This window comes from Jaculus jaculus, chromosome 5, assembly GCF_020740685.1.
Source record: "Jaculus jaculus isolate mJacJac1 chromosome 5, mJacJac1.mat.Y.cur, whole genome shotgun sequence".
Taxonomy (NCBI): Eukaryota; Metazoa; Chordata; class Mammalia; order Rodentia; family Dipodidae; genus Jaculus; species Jaculus jaculus.
This window is the reverse complement of record NC_059106.1, coordinates 1894540-1911532: the sequence shown is the minus strand read 5'-3', so window position 1 is coordinate 1911532 and position 16993 is coordinate 1894540. Positions and strand designations below refer to the sequence as shown.

Below are 16993 nucleotides of genomic sequence, written 5' to 3'. Positions count from 1 at the left end.
TGTTGGGATTCTTTTCTTTCAGATCTGAAGAACACTGGATTTTATGACTAAACCAAGAGCATTTTTTTTGGGGGGGGGATTGAAGGGCTGAGTAATTTAACCCATGGCCTCACATGTGGTAGGCATGTACTCTACCATAGAACTATTTTACCAGCCTTTAGCAATTACTTTTGAAAATTAATAAAATACACTTAAGCACAAATGTCACTTGGGTCATAGTTAAAAAATAGTGTCATACAAGCCGGGCATGGTGGTGCACGCCTTTAATCCCAGCACTGGGGAGGCAGAGTTCAAGGCCAGCCTGAGACTCCACAGTGAATTCCAGGTCAGCCTGGGCTGGAGCGGAAACCCTAACTCGAAAAACAAAAACAAATATAGTGTTATACAATCAATATAAATGGGTGAAAGTGTGTGAGCTCTCTCCGAAAGGTGTCTTCCTAAGTCACATTTCAGCAAGTACCGTATAAGCGTCATATTCTGAATGAGTTATAATGTAGGTTTTGCAGAATATTCTAGGAGGCAGGCGGAGGTGACGGTAAGTTAGGATAAACTGTCCACACACGGACTTCGGCAACGCAGTGAGGGGCCTGGGGGCGGGGTCAGGGGAGCCGGTTCAGGGGACGCGCTAGCCGCGGCCCCACCGGCCTCCTGCAGACGGTCGTTTCCGAGGAGACGCTAAGGACGCGCGGGCGACGAGCAGCGGCGGCCGTGCACGCCGGCCGGGCGGCAGCGGCGGCGGCGCCCCGTGCGGAACGCGCACAGCCCGGCCGCCGCGGTGACCCCGGCCCACTTCCGGCTCAGGGGCAGCGCGGCCTCGCGGGCCGGGAAGCAGCCCGAGCGGCCCCGACCGCCCCGCTCCCCCTCGGCGCCGCGGCCCGGAACCAGGACACCCACTTCCCCCGCGTCCGTGACCTCCCGCGGCTTCTCCGGGCCCTTGCGGCCGGCGCTGGCGTTGACGCTGGGCATCGGGACGCTGGGCTGGGGGCGACTCCCGCGCTCCCCGCACGCTGCCGCGGAACACGCCGGCCCCTCGTTCTCGCGGCGGAAAGATCGCGAGAGCCGCCGTCTCCGCCGCCCTCGATCTCGCGGCCGCCGCGGCTCCCGGCTCCGCCCACGAGTGGCCCTGCCCTTGGGTGCCTTATCCTGGCCCTCCCACCTCATTCTTCTTTTGCGTTGTTCGCCTTCTAGCTCTTAAGGCCTAATCGCCCCATTTCTGACCTCTTTTTTTTTTTTTTAATTCATTTATTTATTTGCAAGTAGAGAGAGAAACAGACAAGAGACGGAGCGACCTTGGGTACATCAGGGCCTCTAGCCACGGCAAACGAACTCCAGGTGCGTGCGCCTGCAGTGCATCTGGCTTACGTGGGTCCTGGGGAATCAGCCTGGGTCGTTAGGTTCTGTAGGCAAGCGCCTTCCTTACCTGTTGAACCATCTCTCTAGCCTCTTTTGGACACTCCCGGCGCCACTGCCCAATGGAGTGTACACCTGCCACCTTAGGAAGCCTTTAGATAAGCTTTTGCTGTGCATGTGCGGTCGAGAGGTCGCAAGTTATAGGCAGTTGGCTTCCTGAGGCAGGTTGGGGTGCAGGTACTAACGTAATAGGTGAGTTGGGAACGCAATAGCAACAACAAAACCCGCATACCTGCCCCCATTGCTTTGACCTGATGAAGTGCATAATGTTGATGTCCAAAGGGTGAAGTTCCCCAAATTAGATTTATATCAGGAAGCCATTAGTAAGTCATTTGGAAATGAAAAGTAATTTGAAGACGTATACCTTTGTCCTGCTGGACCTCTCTGTAGTCATCGAGTTTCAATTGCCTTTGTACTGTCAACCCAGAACCAAGTGGCAAGGTCCATACTTATTAAGGGCTTCAGTAGACCCCATGCAATGAAAATTCATTGGAGTGTATTAATTAGGTCTTCGGGTACAGTACTAACAGGACAGAGGGGCTCTGTCCTGCCATAGCTTACCAGTTAATTTCAGGTAGTGTAAAATGTTGTCCTAATCCTAACTCCTTTGTGCTAACCATTATATTTAAACACCGGCAGTGAAATTAGACATGATTCCCACTCAATACTGCACGGGCGCCTAGATGACAGGTGTTCTATCTTTATACATGTTGGCTGCCTGGAAGTGAAACATCTCATATTCTGCTTCTAGTTTGTTGGCCAAAATAACTAATGTGGGGCCTGCAGAGATTGCTCAGCGGTTAAAGTGCTTGCCTTCAGAGCCTAAGGACCTGAGTTAGATTCCCTAGTACCCACGTAAAGCCAGTTGCACAGAGTAGCACATACATCTGGAGTGGCTGGAGGCCCTAATGCTCTCTGTCTCCCTTCTCTCTCTGCTTGTAAATAAGTAAAAATATATTAAAAAATAAGTAATGTGGACATTGTGATTCCACAAGCAGCAGAATTTGCTCATTGCTTAGGAAGAGACAGAACATTCTATTGCAAAATACATTCCATTATACTTACAGGATTCCAATATCAAAGGAGCCTATGAATTTGATTCGTTGTAGTATTTTTAGAAGCATTTCTTCCTTCAAGTTTAGTACTAATGTAGTAACTGATTGTCAGGAATCTGAATGTATACCACACCTGCTGTCTCTTTACTAAGGTAGAGATCTTATCTTTCCATCTGTCCATGAGGCCTCTCCGTGCCCTTCTTTCTTTGACCCCTTTGCCTTGATACACCACTCTTGTTTTGTTCATAAACTTGGAGCAAGTCTGTAAATATATACTCTTACTTCTGGCTTTTTCCTGATAGATACAAATGATGCATTTGCCAGACCAATGGCTGCTAACTATGTGTCCAAGACAATTTGTCACTTCTATGCAGCCAGCATATATCAGGATGGACCTTCTATCAGCCTCGGTCCCTGTGCAGCATTATGGGTGGCAATCATGACCAATCATTTCATTGCCTGTGTCTTATACAATGCTTAACACAATCTGTTCTAGTAATATAACTGTCTTGGCAGGAATAAAGATATTCTAAAGTGACACTTGTGCCCTTGCCTCTAGCTAACAGACTAGTGGAACAGTGCATCCCAAGAAATTGGAATTTCCCCAGGAGTTTCATGTTGAGAGAAGGGAAAGAATGGGGCCCAGATACTAGCTAAAGGGGGACTTGTCTCTGAGAAAGAGGTTCCACACTTGTCAGAGGACCTTGCAGGAGAGGCTGGAGCTAAAACGATATTGGTAATGGGCAGGAGCACATCTTGACCAGGACTGCTTAGTTATACATGACTTTTGCCCACTAAGCCTAAACTTCATGTCAGGACCCTAAAGAAAAATTTTGAGGGGTAGGGCACTGGACCTTTTAATTTGTTCCTCTTCCTAATGTGGCCATGTTAGCTACATCTTCTCTCTCTGCTTTTCACACTTTGTCTCTTTAAGTGTTCTATTGAGGATGGGTGGTGAGCCCAGCTTTTTAGGGCTGCCAGGGCCTGACCCTAAGAACAACAGTAAAAATACCACCATTGCAATGGAGGCTGTGATTTGGTTGAACTTGCAGCTGTCTACTATTAACCTCTTCGATCTCTTGGCTCTTTGCAGAGGTTGTTCTGATACAAAAAATATGAATATGATAGAAACTGAACCATCAGATCTTTTTTTTTTTTTTTTCAAGGTAGGAGTTCACTGTAGCCCAGGCTGACCTGGAATTCACTATGTAGTCTTAGGATGACCTTGAATTTATAGTAATCCTCCTACATCTGCCTGCCAAGTGCTGGGATTAAAGGCATGTGCCACTACGCCCAGCCAGATCTTTAAGGGTTATAAGAATATCTGCTATTTCTTCTGGTAACATGACAGTGTTTTTGATTTACTCTACTAGTTGGGGACTGTGAAAGTGATTGGCACATAGCCTTGTGCTGTGGTAGCCCATTGCAATCTCACTTCCCTGTCTCTAGGGGAGCTATCAAGGATGGATGGTTTTCTACCAGCCACAGGGTTCTAATGAGGTATGGAATTTCCTGTCTCCTTTCCCCAATACTAAATTCTGAGTTGAGGGAGACCCTGTCTCAAGGAATTCTGCAGTTGAAGGGTAGAGAATTACCAGAGTTCTCTGACACATGCTTCTACACATGTGCATGTGCCATCCCACACACTAGACACTAAACACACATGCTCATGCACCACCCCCACACACTAGACACACACACACACATGCAAAATAAAAGACAAACTACATAACATAAAACTTATTCTCATAAATTTTTGTTTTAAAGTGCTTGATTGTTCACTTTATTTATTTGAGAGTGACACAGAGAGAGAAAGAGGCAGGTAGAGAGAGAGAATGGGTACACCAGGGCTTCCAGCCACTGCAAATGAACTCCAGATGCCTGCGCCCCCTTGTGCATCTGGCTACATGGGTCCTGGTGAATCGAGTCTCGAACCTGGGTCCTTAGGCTTCACAGGCAAGTACTTAACCGCTAAGCCATCTCTCTAGCCCTTGTTTTGATTTTTTGAGGTAGGGTCTCACTCTAGCCCAGGCTGACCTGGAATTCACTAAGTAGTCTCAGGCTGGCCTTGCACTCACGGCAATTCTCTCCAACCTCTGCCTCTTGAGTGCTGGAATTAAAGGCGTGTGCCACCATACCTGGCTATTAACTCTTAAAAAATATATGTAGTTTAGCAATGTTAATTCTTCTTTCTGTTTTTTTCTTTTTGAAGCAGGGTTCTGGCAAGCATCCCTAACTACTGAGCCATCCTCTCAGCCCCAGCAAATTGCTAGTCTTATTTCTCTGTGGTGGGATTACAAGTGTGCACCACTTGTAATGTCTGACATTTTTACATGGATTCTAGGGATTGAACTCAGGTCCTCATGCTTGTGAGACAAGCACTTGTTTTGACTGAGCTCCCTCACCATGACTTTTTTCTTTACAAGGGACCCAGCATCAGATATTATAGCAATAAAAAACAGACTGTGACACCATGGAACAGCTCCCCACTATCCTTCTCCCAGACCTCGCGACCACCATTCTGCGCACTGTCCCCATGAGTCTGACTACTTCAGGCATCTCATAGAAAATGGAATCATAGAGCATTTGCTATTTTGTCAATTACCAAGCTCTTTGAGTTGTAGTAATTTCAGCTCATCCTGGTTCCAGCCTTGCTGTCATTCTGAATTTAGCTGTTTCTTCTCCCGTACCTCTACATAATCAAATCTTAGTACTCTTATTTACCAGCTGAATCAGATGGAATGCCAGGAAGAGAATCCCTGGTCAGGTCCTTTCGAACTGTAAAGGAAAATATCCTCGCATAGTAGGAGGTCTGGAACATGGGGCATTACCAGGTTTGGGGGATACAGGCATTCAATGTCATCAAAGACTGAGCAGTTCTTTCCTTCCCTCAGCTCTGCAGAGTTATTCTTCAGATTGGCAGAAAGATGGCTGCAGCTAGCTCAGCTATCCTGTCCAGGCATGAAGACGTCATGGAAGGAGAGGCATCTTCTTGCGTTTCTCAGACAAAGAAATGTTTTCTCAAAAACCTTGCAACAGGGCTAGAGAGATGGCTTAGCGGTTAAGCGCTTGCCTGTGAAGCCTACGGACCCCGGTTCGAGGCTCGGTTCCCCAGTTCCCACGTTAGCCAGATGCACAAGGGGGCGCATGCGTCTGGAGTTCGTTTGCAGAGGCTGGAAGCCCTGGCGCGCCCATTCTCTCTCTCTCCCTCCATCTGTCTTTCTCTCTGTGTCTGTCTCTCTCAAATAAATAAATAAATATTAAAAAAAAAACAAACAAACCTTGCAACAGGTTTTTCTGCCCAGCTCATGGTCACAATCGGGTCATGTGCCTGGGCCTGCCCTAGTTACTTATAAGGGAAACAGGCTCAGTAGGCTAAGCAGGTCCACCCAGCATTCCAGGGATGGAAGAGGATGTGGCCTCCACTGAAGCATATGGATGCTTTGGGAAAAAGATGAACACATAACTAAACTCAGATTCTGGGGACTGGAGATGGGGCTCAGTTGGTAGAATGGTTGCCTAACATACACCAAGCCCTGAGTTCCATCTCTAGCACCTCATAACCAAGTGTGCACATGTTTTTAAACACTTGGGAGGTAGAAGCAAGAGGATCAGAAGTGCAAAGCCATTTTGGTTACATAGCAAGTATAAAGCCAGCTCTGGCTACATGAAACCCTGTCCCAACAGAACAAAACAAAGTGAAAAACAAAACGCAACTCCACAGGTTGTTTTTAAATTTTTTATTTTATTTATATGTATTATAACAGGTTATACTTTTCCCCTGGGGTTATGGTATCTACTGTGGGGTCATGAAGTCCTCAGTCAGTCCCTGTGGGATAGTGGAGGGTCTGGGAGGAGGGCCATGCTTCAGGGTATGCCTACCTATTCTGTGCCTCTTACAACTTTCTACCCTCTCTTCCCTGAGCCATGGCAGGCCTACTGGCAGTCTGATTTAGTGTTGAGTTCTCTGTGGCCTCTGGATTTCTGCTTTTATGCATTTTGATTTATCACCACATCTGTCACCATTGTCCTGGAACTGGTTGTCAGGCCAGCAGTAAAAGCAGTATTCATGTTGCTGCTCTCTTTGCAATTTCTCTTGTTTGGTTGTCCACAGGTGATTCTTATGTATACTAAAGCTTACAAAGAGCTGATCTATTTGTTAATGTAGAATCTAACTAGTCTGGGTTCATAACTCTACCACTTACTATGGGATAATTTGGTAACTGTTGAAAACTTTTCTGTTCCAATTTCCTCATTTGTACAGTAGGTGTAAACCTAATCCCTATTTCTTAGGTTGTTATGGTGATCAATAAATCCATCTAGAGCTGGAGAGATGGCTCAGTGGTTAATGTACTTGCCTGCAAAACCAAACAAACCTGGTTCCATTCCCCAGAACCCACATAAAGCCAGTGTACAAAGTGGTGCATGCATCTGGAGTTCATTAGCAGTGACTAGAGGCCACGGCTTGCCCAGTCCTGGTGCCCATTTTCTCTCTGCTTGCAAATAAATAAATTAAAAGCTATATAAAATAAATCTATCTAGATATAATTTATTTTAAATATTTCTATCTATTTAAGAGAGAGAGAGAAAGAGAGAGAGAGAGTGCATGGGCATGCCTGGCCCTCTAGTCACTGCAAAGGAACTCTAGATATATGCACCACTTTGTGCATCTGGCTCTATGTGGATACTGGGGAATCAAACCTGGGGCCAGTAGGTTTTGTAAGCAAGCACTTTTAACTGCTAAGTCATCTTCCCAGCCCTTAGATAGAATTTAGAACAGAGCTTTGTGCATACTCCACACTTTGAGATATTATAGGAGATAGTGTGCAAATGTTAAACTTTGAACTCTTAAGTGTTTGAGTTTATAAAAACAGATAATCAAGCTTGTTGGAATTATTTGTACACCAGGATCTGAGGAGGCCCTGCAGTGAAGTTGACAGTTCCAGCCCCTATTTTGACTGCTTGAAAATTTTTTTTTACTTCCTGGTTATGATTGTGCTGTGGAAAACAGAGATGGTGCCAAGTTCTTTGGAGTTTATGCAAATAACACACAACACACTTTGGTAGGTTGCATTCATCCTCTAGGAAAGCCTATTGTCATCAGCTTTATATCCTGTTCCCATGAGAACTTCACCCTTTCCTCCTCTGTGCATTCTGCCTTTTGTTTTATGATGCTGAGGCTGAAACCCCGGACGAGTGTGTGAGTGCCGAGCACACGCACTGCCGCTGAGCTGCGCCCTCGGCCTCTGCGTCTGCTCTTGATGGATTGCCTTGCTTCTCACTTGGACAACATACCCTCCTTCTCTGATGGCCCTCTTAAATGCACCTTCTACTAAAAAAGAAAAAAACAAAAAAACTTTTCCATCAATGCACCTAGCTACTCATTTCCTTTGTTTTTCACCTGCCTCCTATCTGAGGCACTCGATTGTTTTACTATATGCAGCTGCTGCTAGAGCCCAATGACATTTTCATTGTACAAGTTGCATTTCCCGGCCTTGTTTCTGTATATTTGATTGTCTTCAGTGTTTTATGTGAGTTGTAAACACACTGTGTAGAAACAACTCAATAAACGACAAATAGTAAAATGAATAATAAAAAGTTATAGTCTCATAAAATGAGAATGTAGTGCACGTGTGTGTGTGTGGGGGTCTTTCCCATTAGAGAAAGTTAGGGATATCATTGTGGTGGTTTGATTCAGGTGTCCCCCATAAACTTAGGTGTTCTGAATGCTAGGTTCCCAGCTGATGGATATTTGGGAATTAATGCCTCCTGGAGGGAGTGTATTGTTAGGGGCGGGCTCATGGGCTTTATAGCCAGTTTCCCCATGCCAGTGTTTGGCACACCCTCCTGTTGCTGTGTCCTACCTTATGTTGGCCAGGGGGTGATGTCCACCCTCTGCTCATGCCATCGTTTCCCCCTGCCACCATGGAGCCTCCCCTCGAGCCTGTAAGCCAAAATAAATCTCTTTTTCCCAGAAGCTGCTCTTGGTTGGGTGATTTCTACCAGCAATGCGAACCGGACTGCAACAATAATAATGTCTGAAAATTCTGGGTGCTTGCTACTTTCCCTGAAAAAAAATTTTTTTTTTTCAGGGAATAAGCAGATGGCTCAGCAAAGTGCTTGTTACATAAGCATGAGGACCTGCGTCAGATCCCATGTCCCTCCTTCTAAATGCTATGTGTAATGGTGTGCTTCTATAATCTCATTGCTGAGGAGCACAGACAGGAGAACTCCCAGGGCTTGTTGGCTAGCTAGTTAGTGAAATTAGTGAGATCCAGGTTCAGTGAGGGACCATGTCTCAAAAAAGAAGGTGAAGAATGACTGAGGAAGATCCCTGATGCCAATCTTTGGCCTCGACATTTATGCATGCTTACACAGGTGCACCTGCACATATATGCATCTCCATATGCCTGAGAATACAGCACAGACATGTATGCTAAAAGCAAGCCAAAGAGTTTTCATCCCCTAACATTTATTTTTATAATTCCCTGAAAAATATCATTTTTTTTTTGTTGTTGTTTGAGGTAGAGTCTCACTCTAGCCCAGGCTGCCCTTGATCTCATAGTGATCCTCCTACCTCAGTGTCCTGAGTGCTGGGATTATAGCTGTGACCCACCACACTCAAAATACAGTGCTTTTCCCCTTCCACTCACCTTCTTCATCACTCTAGGAAGCCTAACAATGAATTTATCATGTAGGCCCCAAATCTTAGTGCTGTTTCTTATTGCTTTCTTTTCTTCTCCATATTCAAATATCTACCAAGATCTTTTTGCTTTTTCTTTTTTTAATATTATCTACTTCTAACTTAGCTCAAAGACATACTTTCTACATTTGAGGGGAATTGGAAATTCAAGGATAATAATAATTTATTTGACTAGATTATGGCTGATCTTATTTTGTAATTACATATATAACTGCAACCATATCCAGAAATTCTGTTAATTCCTTTAGCTCCTCCTTCCATAAATGAAGACATAAAGCACAAAGCACACATAAATCACTTTACACTTCATTTATTTGCAAGCAGAGAGAGATAAAGGAGAGAGAGAGAGGGAGATAATGGGCCTGCTAGCTGCTGCAAACTCCAGATACATGTACCACTTTGTGCATCTGGCTTTATGTGGGTAATGGGGAATTGAACCTAGGACATTAGACTTTGCAAACAATCACCTTAACTGCTGAACCATTTCTCCTGCCCCTCACATCACAATTTTTAAGGAAATGTATACTGAGGAGGTGAGAAAAAAAAATAACTAGGTAATCCAATGATAAGAATTTCATACCTGCTTAATTTTTTGTGTGCACATACTTGCAAATGTGTGTGGGTGCTTGTGCATGTGGGTGGAGGCCAGAGGTCAAAGTGTTATTCTCCTCAGTCATTCTCCATTGATTCTTTGAGACAAGGTTTCTCTCTGAACCTAGATAGACCTCATTGATTTGGTTAGATTAGCTAGACAGTGAGCCTTAGGGATCCTCCTGTCTCTACTTTCCCAGTGCTGAGATTATAGGCCTGTGCCACTATACCAAACATTGTATTGGTTCTGAGGATCGAACTCAGGTCCTCATAGTGGTGTAGCAGACACTTTGCTCCCAGACTCTTCTTGTGGCCTGTTATCTGACTCTTCCTGGTCATTATTTCAGTTCTCTTTGATTGTACTTTGCTTCACTCATTGTGGTGGTTTGAATGTAAATGGATGAGGTATTTTTGACTAAGACTCATCTTCCTACTTAGTCTTCAGCAGCAGAGCCCTGCTGGAGCAGATGTGTCACTGGGGGCAGATCTTGAGGTATGTAGAGATCTGGAATCTGGAATCTGTAAGCCTGAAATCACCCCTTTCCTCCCATAAGCTGCTTCTGGTTTGCTGTTCGTCCCAGCAATGCAAAACTGCAGCATCCACTTTAATGCAGAACCCTTCAGGTTTTACTACACTCTCACCATTATTCAAACAGTTTTGTTTTTGGTTTTGAAAGTTCATACATGTATACAATTTATTTTGATCACATTCACTCCCACCCTCATTTCCTCTCTTAGCCTCTTTCTATCCTCACTAAAACCCTTCTGCTAGATTTTAAGAAAGCTGACTCTCCTGTCTTCCCCTATCAATAGGTATGCGCAGGATCAGGAAACCCCTATCTACAACTAAGAAAATTATAAGGCATTGCAAGTTTGTTATGCTAAATTTAAACATTTAATTCTATTCCCTGATTTAAAAAAAAAATTATCTGAAAGAGAGAGAGAAAGAGGCAGAGAGAAAGAGGGAGAGAGTACACCAGGGCTTCCAACCATTGCAAATGACTTCTAGACGCACATACCACCTTATACATCTGGCTTACATGGGTACTAGGGATTAGGACCTGGATCCTTAGGCTTCGCAGGCAAACACTTTAACCACTAAGCAATCTTTCCAGCCCTACTTCCAAATTTTAACAGGTAACTCTATGACATAAACTTAGTTTGGTTTTCTTAATTGCCTCACTAAATCTAAATATTGTTAAGAAAATCTAGCTTTTCACTAATCCCTTAGCTGTGATAGGTTATTTTTTCCAAAAATGGCAATGATATTTCCCATCCCCTATGTCTTTTTTTGTAAAAAAAATTTATTTATTTATTTGAGAAATAGAGGAAGAGGCACATATTGAGAGAATAGGTAGGTGTGCCAGAACCTCTAGACACATGTTCTACCTTGTACATCTGGCTTACATGGGTCCTGGGGAATTGAACCTGGGTCCTTTGGCTTTGCAGGCAAGTGTCTTAACCACTAAGCCATCTCTACAGCCCTCCTATGTCCTCTTATGGTGCAACTGTGTCATTCGCTCTTCAGGAAGTAGAGTCCAGGTCACTCCTGTTGACTCTAGGCTGACCCATGACCTGCTTGACCAGAACAATGCAGCCAACAAAGCTGGGCCTTAAGAATTTACCAGCGTCTGCCTTCCCATGTAGACTTTTCCTTAGAACTGGCCTCCATGCTGTGAAAAAACGTAAGGAGTGACTTCATGACGGACAACCAAGGACCTTGGTGAACAATCTCAGTTGAGCTCCCTGACAGAATGTGGAAAGTGTGTGTGTGTGTGTGTGTGTGTGTGTGTGTGTGTGTGTGTACAGCACAGCCTCTTGCTGCTGCAAACAAATACCCATCCTGCTTAAGTGGGTGGCTGGGGAATTGAACCCAGCAGGCTTGGCAAGCAAGCACTTTTAATCAATAAGCCATTTCTCTAACCCTTAAGCTACTACATTTTGAGGTTATCTGAGACGCAGCCATCTCTGACTGGAGCTCTCCACTCATTAACTCCTCTATTCACATGTAGCCCTCAGGCCTTTCTGGGCCTTTTGAATCACTTTTGCCTTTATCACAAAACATTGCAGTGATAATGTCAATGGCCCAGTAGGACTCACAATACTGGGACTAGGGTGAAAGCTCAGTGGGTAACAACACTAGCCATGCAAGCATGTGGACTTGAGTTGGATCTGCAGCACCCAACATAAAAAGTCGGGTATGTGCTGTTATCTGGCTACATGCACATATTATGCCCACCAAACTGCCCTGTAAGCACTTTTTAAATGCCTATGCCCACATATTAATGCTTTCACTTTTGCTTAGAGAAGCTTGTCTTTTCAGATGGTGGTAACCACTGGGATGACTAAAAGCCACCATAGTGCTGAGAAGAAGTGACAGAGGAGTGTTTAATACTCTATCATTACCTTCAAAGGCTCAGTGTCCATTATAGAAGGGGTGGTGGAAAGAATGTAAGAGCCAATGGGAGGGTAGGACTGCTTACTATGCACTCTTGCAGACACAAAATGGCCTTGTTATTCATGACCCCTCAGTGTCTGAAATTACCTACACAAGACCTTTATAATATGAGGAAAAGATGATGATGTCAAAATAAGAGAGAGTAGTTGAGAGCGGAGGGGATATGATGGAGAATAGATTTTTTGTTTGTTTGTTTTTTAAGGTAGGGTCTCACTCTAGCTCAGGTTGACCTGGAATTCACTGCATAGTCTCAGGGTGGCCTGAGCTCATGGCGATCCTCCTACCTCTGCTTCCCAAGTGCTGGGATTAAAGGCATGTGCCACCACATCTGGAAGAGGGTGGATTTGGGAGGGATAAAGTGGGGGTGGGGAGAAAATTATCATGGTTTATTGCCTATAATTATGAAAGCTGTCAATAAAAAGTTAAGCCAGCATAGTGGCACACACCTTTAATCCCAGCACTCAGGAGGTAGAGGTAGGAGGATTGCCACAAGTTTGAGTCTACCCTGAGATTATGTAGTGAATTCTAGGTCAGCCTGGGCTAGAGCAAGACCCTACCTCGAAAAACCAAAAATAAATAAACACATAAAAAGTTTTAAAAAGTGGGCATGGTGACAAAGTGAATTCCAGGTCAGCCTGGATTAGAGTGAAACCCTACTTTGAAAAACTAAAAAAAAAAAAAAAAAAAAAAAGGAATAATAATAAAATTAAATTAAATTAAAAATTAGGGCTGGAGAGATGGCTTAGCAGTTAATCACTTGCCTGTGAAGCCTAAGGACCCTGGTTCGAGGCTCGATTCCCCAGTACCCACGTTAGCCAGATGCACAAGGGGGGTGCATGTGTCTGGAGTTCGTTTATAGTGGCTGGAGGCCCTGGTGGGCCTATTCTCTCTCTCTCTCTATCTGCCTCTTTCTCTGTCTGTCACTTTCAAATAAATAAATAAAAACAAAAGTAAAATTAAAAAAATAAAAAATAAGCCAGGTGTGGCCATGTATGTCTGTAACTGTGGCACTGAAAGGGATAGAGACAGGAACTGGGCTTATTAGTTAGCTAGTCTTATAAAAAAATAGCTAGCTACGGGTTAAGTGAGAGATTCTGTCTCAGGGAACATACAGACATGTGCATGAGGTATGCATGTCTGTACATTCATGTGTACACAACACACACACCATATACCAAGTAAAATAATCACAATACCAGCTAACATTTTTGAGTGTTTATAATAAACCAAGCACTATTCTATCTATTAACATGTTAATTTATTATCTTTAGACCAAGTATGTATTTATTTATTGCAGTACTGGGAATCAAACCCTGGGCCTTATGTGAGTGTACTACCACTGAGCCACAATCCCCAGCTAGAACAATCTTTTGATTTAGATACTGTTATGATCTCCATTTACAGATGGGAAAACTAAGGTACAAAGAGTTAGAAGTACCTTGGCAAACAGCAAGCAGTGGAATCGCCCTCCCTCCCCATGCCACGTTGTCAATCACCAGAGGCTCTGCCTCACAGACTTCAAGCCTGCTGGCTAACCCTATGTGGCTTGGGAGAGTGGTGTTACTTCTTTCGTTATGTTGTTTGATAATTTAAGAAAGTCCTTTAAGGCCTGGAGAAATGGCTTAGCTGTTAAGCGCCTGCTTGTGAGGCCTAAGGACAATGGTTCAAGGCTCGATTACCCAGTAACCACATAAGCCAGATGCATAAGTTGGCATATGCATCTGGAGTTTGTTTGCAGTGGCTGGAGGCCCTGGTTCACCCGTTTTTTTCCCCTCTCTTTCTCTCTCTCTCTCTCTCTGCTTCTTTCTCTCTCTGTCTGTCTGTCGCTCTCAAATAAATAAATAAAAATACACAAAATTTAAAAAAAGTCCTTTAAGGGTTTGATTAACTCATTTGTTTATTCTAAATTCGGGGCTGTGTCCCATGCCACAAGCTACATTTCGGAAAGCCTAAAAGTGTGACTACTCCTCCATTTCCAGCCCAGGGTAGTTTTGGTGTCAGAGGGTGCACTGTTCCCCAGCTCCCTGATCACCTCAGAGGGCAGCAGAGTGATAGGCAGGCAGCCAGGGCTCAAGAGCTGGGGAGGGGTGGTGTGAGGCTCATTCTAACCCACTTAAGGAGAGGACCACTTAAAAAAATAATTTTATTGATTTATATTTGCAAGCAGAGAGATAGAGAGATACTACTGTAAACTAACTTCAAACCCATGTGCTACTTTGTGCATTTGGCTTTACATGGATACTGGGGAACCAAACCTGGGCCAGCAGGATTTGCAACCAAGCACTTTTAACCCATGAGCATCTTCCCAGCCCTGCCTGCTTGCTTTTCTTTCTCTCTTTCTTTCTCTCTCCCCTTCCTTCCTTCCTTCCTTCCTTCCTTCCTTCCTTCCTTCCTTCCTTCCTCCCTCCCTCCCTCCCTCCCTCCCTCCCTCCCTCCCTCCCTCCCTCCCTCCCTCCCTCCCTCCCTCCCTTCCTTCCTTCCTTCCTTCCTTCCTTCCTTCCTTTCCCTTCCTCTTTCTTTCTTCCTTTCTTTCATAATGGACCAGAGCAGCCAAAGGCCTGTCCCCTAGCACCACTTGCCAACTGTGCCATCTCTATCACTACCGTCAAAGGCTCAGGGTCCATTGTGGAAGAGGTGGCAGAAAGCCAAAGGAAAGTTAGGATTGCTTACAGTGTACTCTTCCAGACACAAAATAGCCTGGATATCCATGACTCCTCAGTGTCTGAAATTACCTATACAAAGTGGCCGTGTTATTTTCATGATAAACTCCACAGGCCTGCATTCTCCTGGCATAGCAACACTGCAGCTTCAGGAGGCTGATATCCCTGGGTCAGGCTTGCAGCTCTGCCATGTGGCTTCAGGAAAGTTGCTTCTCTTTTCAAGCATCAACAACCTTAGTGATATTTACTTTGTTTTTGAGAATAAGTGTGTCCTATAGGTAAAGTCTTTGGCTCTCAGGCCACATGGGTGTTCATTTTCCTTCCCTTGGTTTTATAATTCCCTAAATAAATATAATAATTTAATAATTATCCTTTGCAGTCTTATCCAATTTTTTGGATAAAAGCAGACACAAACTAAGGGTTTGGGGCTCAAGGACTTTCCTGGACTCACCACAGTCTCAGTAGCAACAGGAGGATCTCCAGGGCTCACTGGCTAGCTAGTCTAGCTGAACTGGTGAGCTCCAGGATTATGGAGAGATCATGTCTCAAAAAAGTGACTCAGGCTGGAGAGATGGCTTAGCAGTTAGGGCACTTGCCTGCGAAGCCTAAGAACTCATGTTTGAATCTTTAGGTCCCACGTAGCCAGGTGCACAGTGATGCAAGCATGCAATGTCGCACATGCACCCAAGGGGGGACATGCATCTGGAGTTTTTTCACAGTGGTTAAAGCCCCTGGTGCACCCGTTCTCTCTCTCTCTTAAAACAAATCAAAATAAATAAGTTTTAAAGATACAAAAAAGTGACTGAGGGGCTAGAGAGATGGATTAGCTGTTAAGGTGTCTGCCTGCAAAGTCTAAGGACCCATGTTCGACTCTCCAGGTCCCATGTAAGCCAGCCACACAAGGTGACCCATGTTCAACTCTCCATGTCCCATGTAAGCCAGCCACACAAGGTGACCCATGTTCAACTCTCCAGGTCCTATGTGAGCCAGCCACACAAGGTGACCCACGTTCGACTCTCCAGGTCCTATGTAAGCCAGCCACACAAGGTGACCCATGTTCGACTCTCCAGGTCCTATGTAAGCCAGCCACACAAGGTGACCCATGTTCGACTCTCCAGGTCCCATGTAAGCCAGCCACACAAGGTGACCCAAGTGCTCAAGGTCGCATGTGCACACAAGGGGGCACACACGTCTGGAGTCTGACTGCAGAGGCTGGAGGCCCTGAAGTGCCAATGCTCTCTCTTGCTCTCTCATAAAAAAAGTGATTGAGGGTGCTGGAGAGATGGCGTAGCAGTTAAGGTGCTTGCCCGTGAAGCCTAAGGACCCAGAATCGATCCCCAGTACCCACGTAAGCCAGATGCACAAGGTGGCACATGCATGTGGAGTACATTTGTAGTGGCTGGAGGCCTTGGCATGAGCATTCTCTTCTTCTCTCTCTCTTATAAATAAATAAATAAAAATTTTTAAAAAAGTGACTGAGGAGGATACCTGATGTCAACCTCTATATGTACACACACACACACACACACACACACACACACATGCATGAGTACCTGTACACCTGTATACACACACATGCCCACATACAAACACTTATATACACATCAGAGAGAAAGAAAGAAGAGAGGATTGCTCAGTGGTCAAAGGTGCCTGCTTGCAAAGCCTGGTAGCCTGGATTTAATCCCCAAGCCACCCGTGTAAGCTGGATACAAAAGTGGTGCGAGTGTCTGGTGTTTGTTTGCAAGAGGCTTTGGTGGGCCTTGACCCAGCCCCATATGCAAAATAAATAGGGAAAAATTCAAAAACAGAAAGGCAGGGCTGGAGAGGTGGTTTAGCAGTTAAGGCACTTGCCTGCGAAACCTAAGGACCAATGTTTGACTCTCCAGATCCCACATAAGCCAGATGTACAAAGGTGAGGCAAATGCAAGGTTGCACCTGCTCACTAGGTGGCATAAGCATCTGGAGTTTGATTTATGTGGGTGAGGCCCTGGTATGCCAATTCTCATTCTCTCTCTCTAAAAAAATAAATTAAAAAAATAAAAAAAAAAGTACATCCTCAGAGGAGTATGCAGGTGTCATTTAATATTTTATTTATTCATTTGAGAGAGAAAGAGAG

The 16993-nt window shown here is 44.7% G+C and overlaps 1 protein-coding gene across 2 annotated transcripts in view; it reads right to left on the bottom strand.

The window, feature by feature from the left end:
* The window catches only part of Dars1 (aspartyl-tRNA synthetase 1), a 64007-nt gene extending 62987 nt beyond the window's left edge, over positions 1–1020 (bottom strand). Inside the window, exon 1 of one of the 2 annotated variants that reach the window (XM_004668152.2) lies at positions 895–1020. In XM_004668152.2, the coding sequence (XP_004668209.1) occupies positions 895–966 (72 nt within the window). In that variant the 5' untranslated portion in view covers positions 967–1020. The remainder of the gene's footprint in view (positions 1–894) is intronic. The other variant, XM_045150933.1, reaches the window with a different exon arrangement.
* Between the last annotated feature and the right edge of the window lie 15973 nt (positions 1021–16993).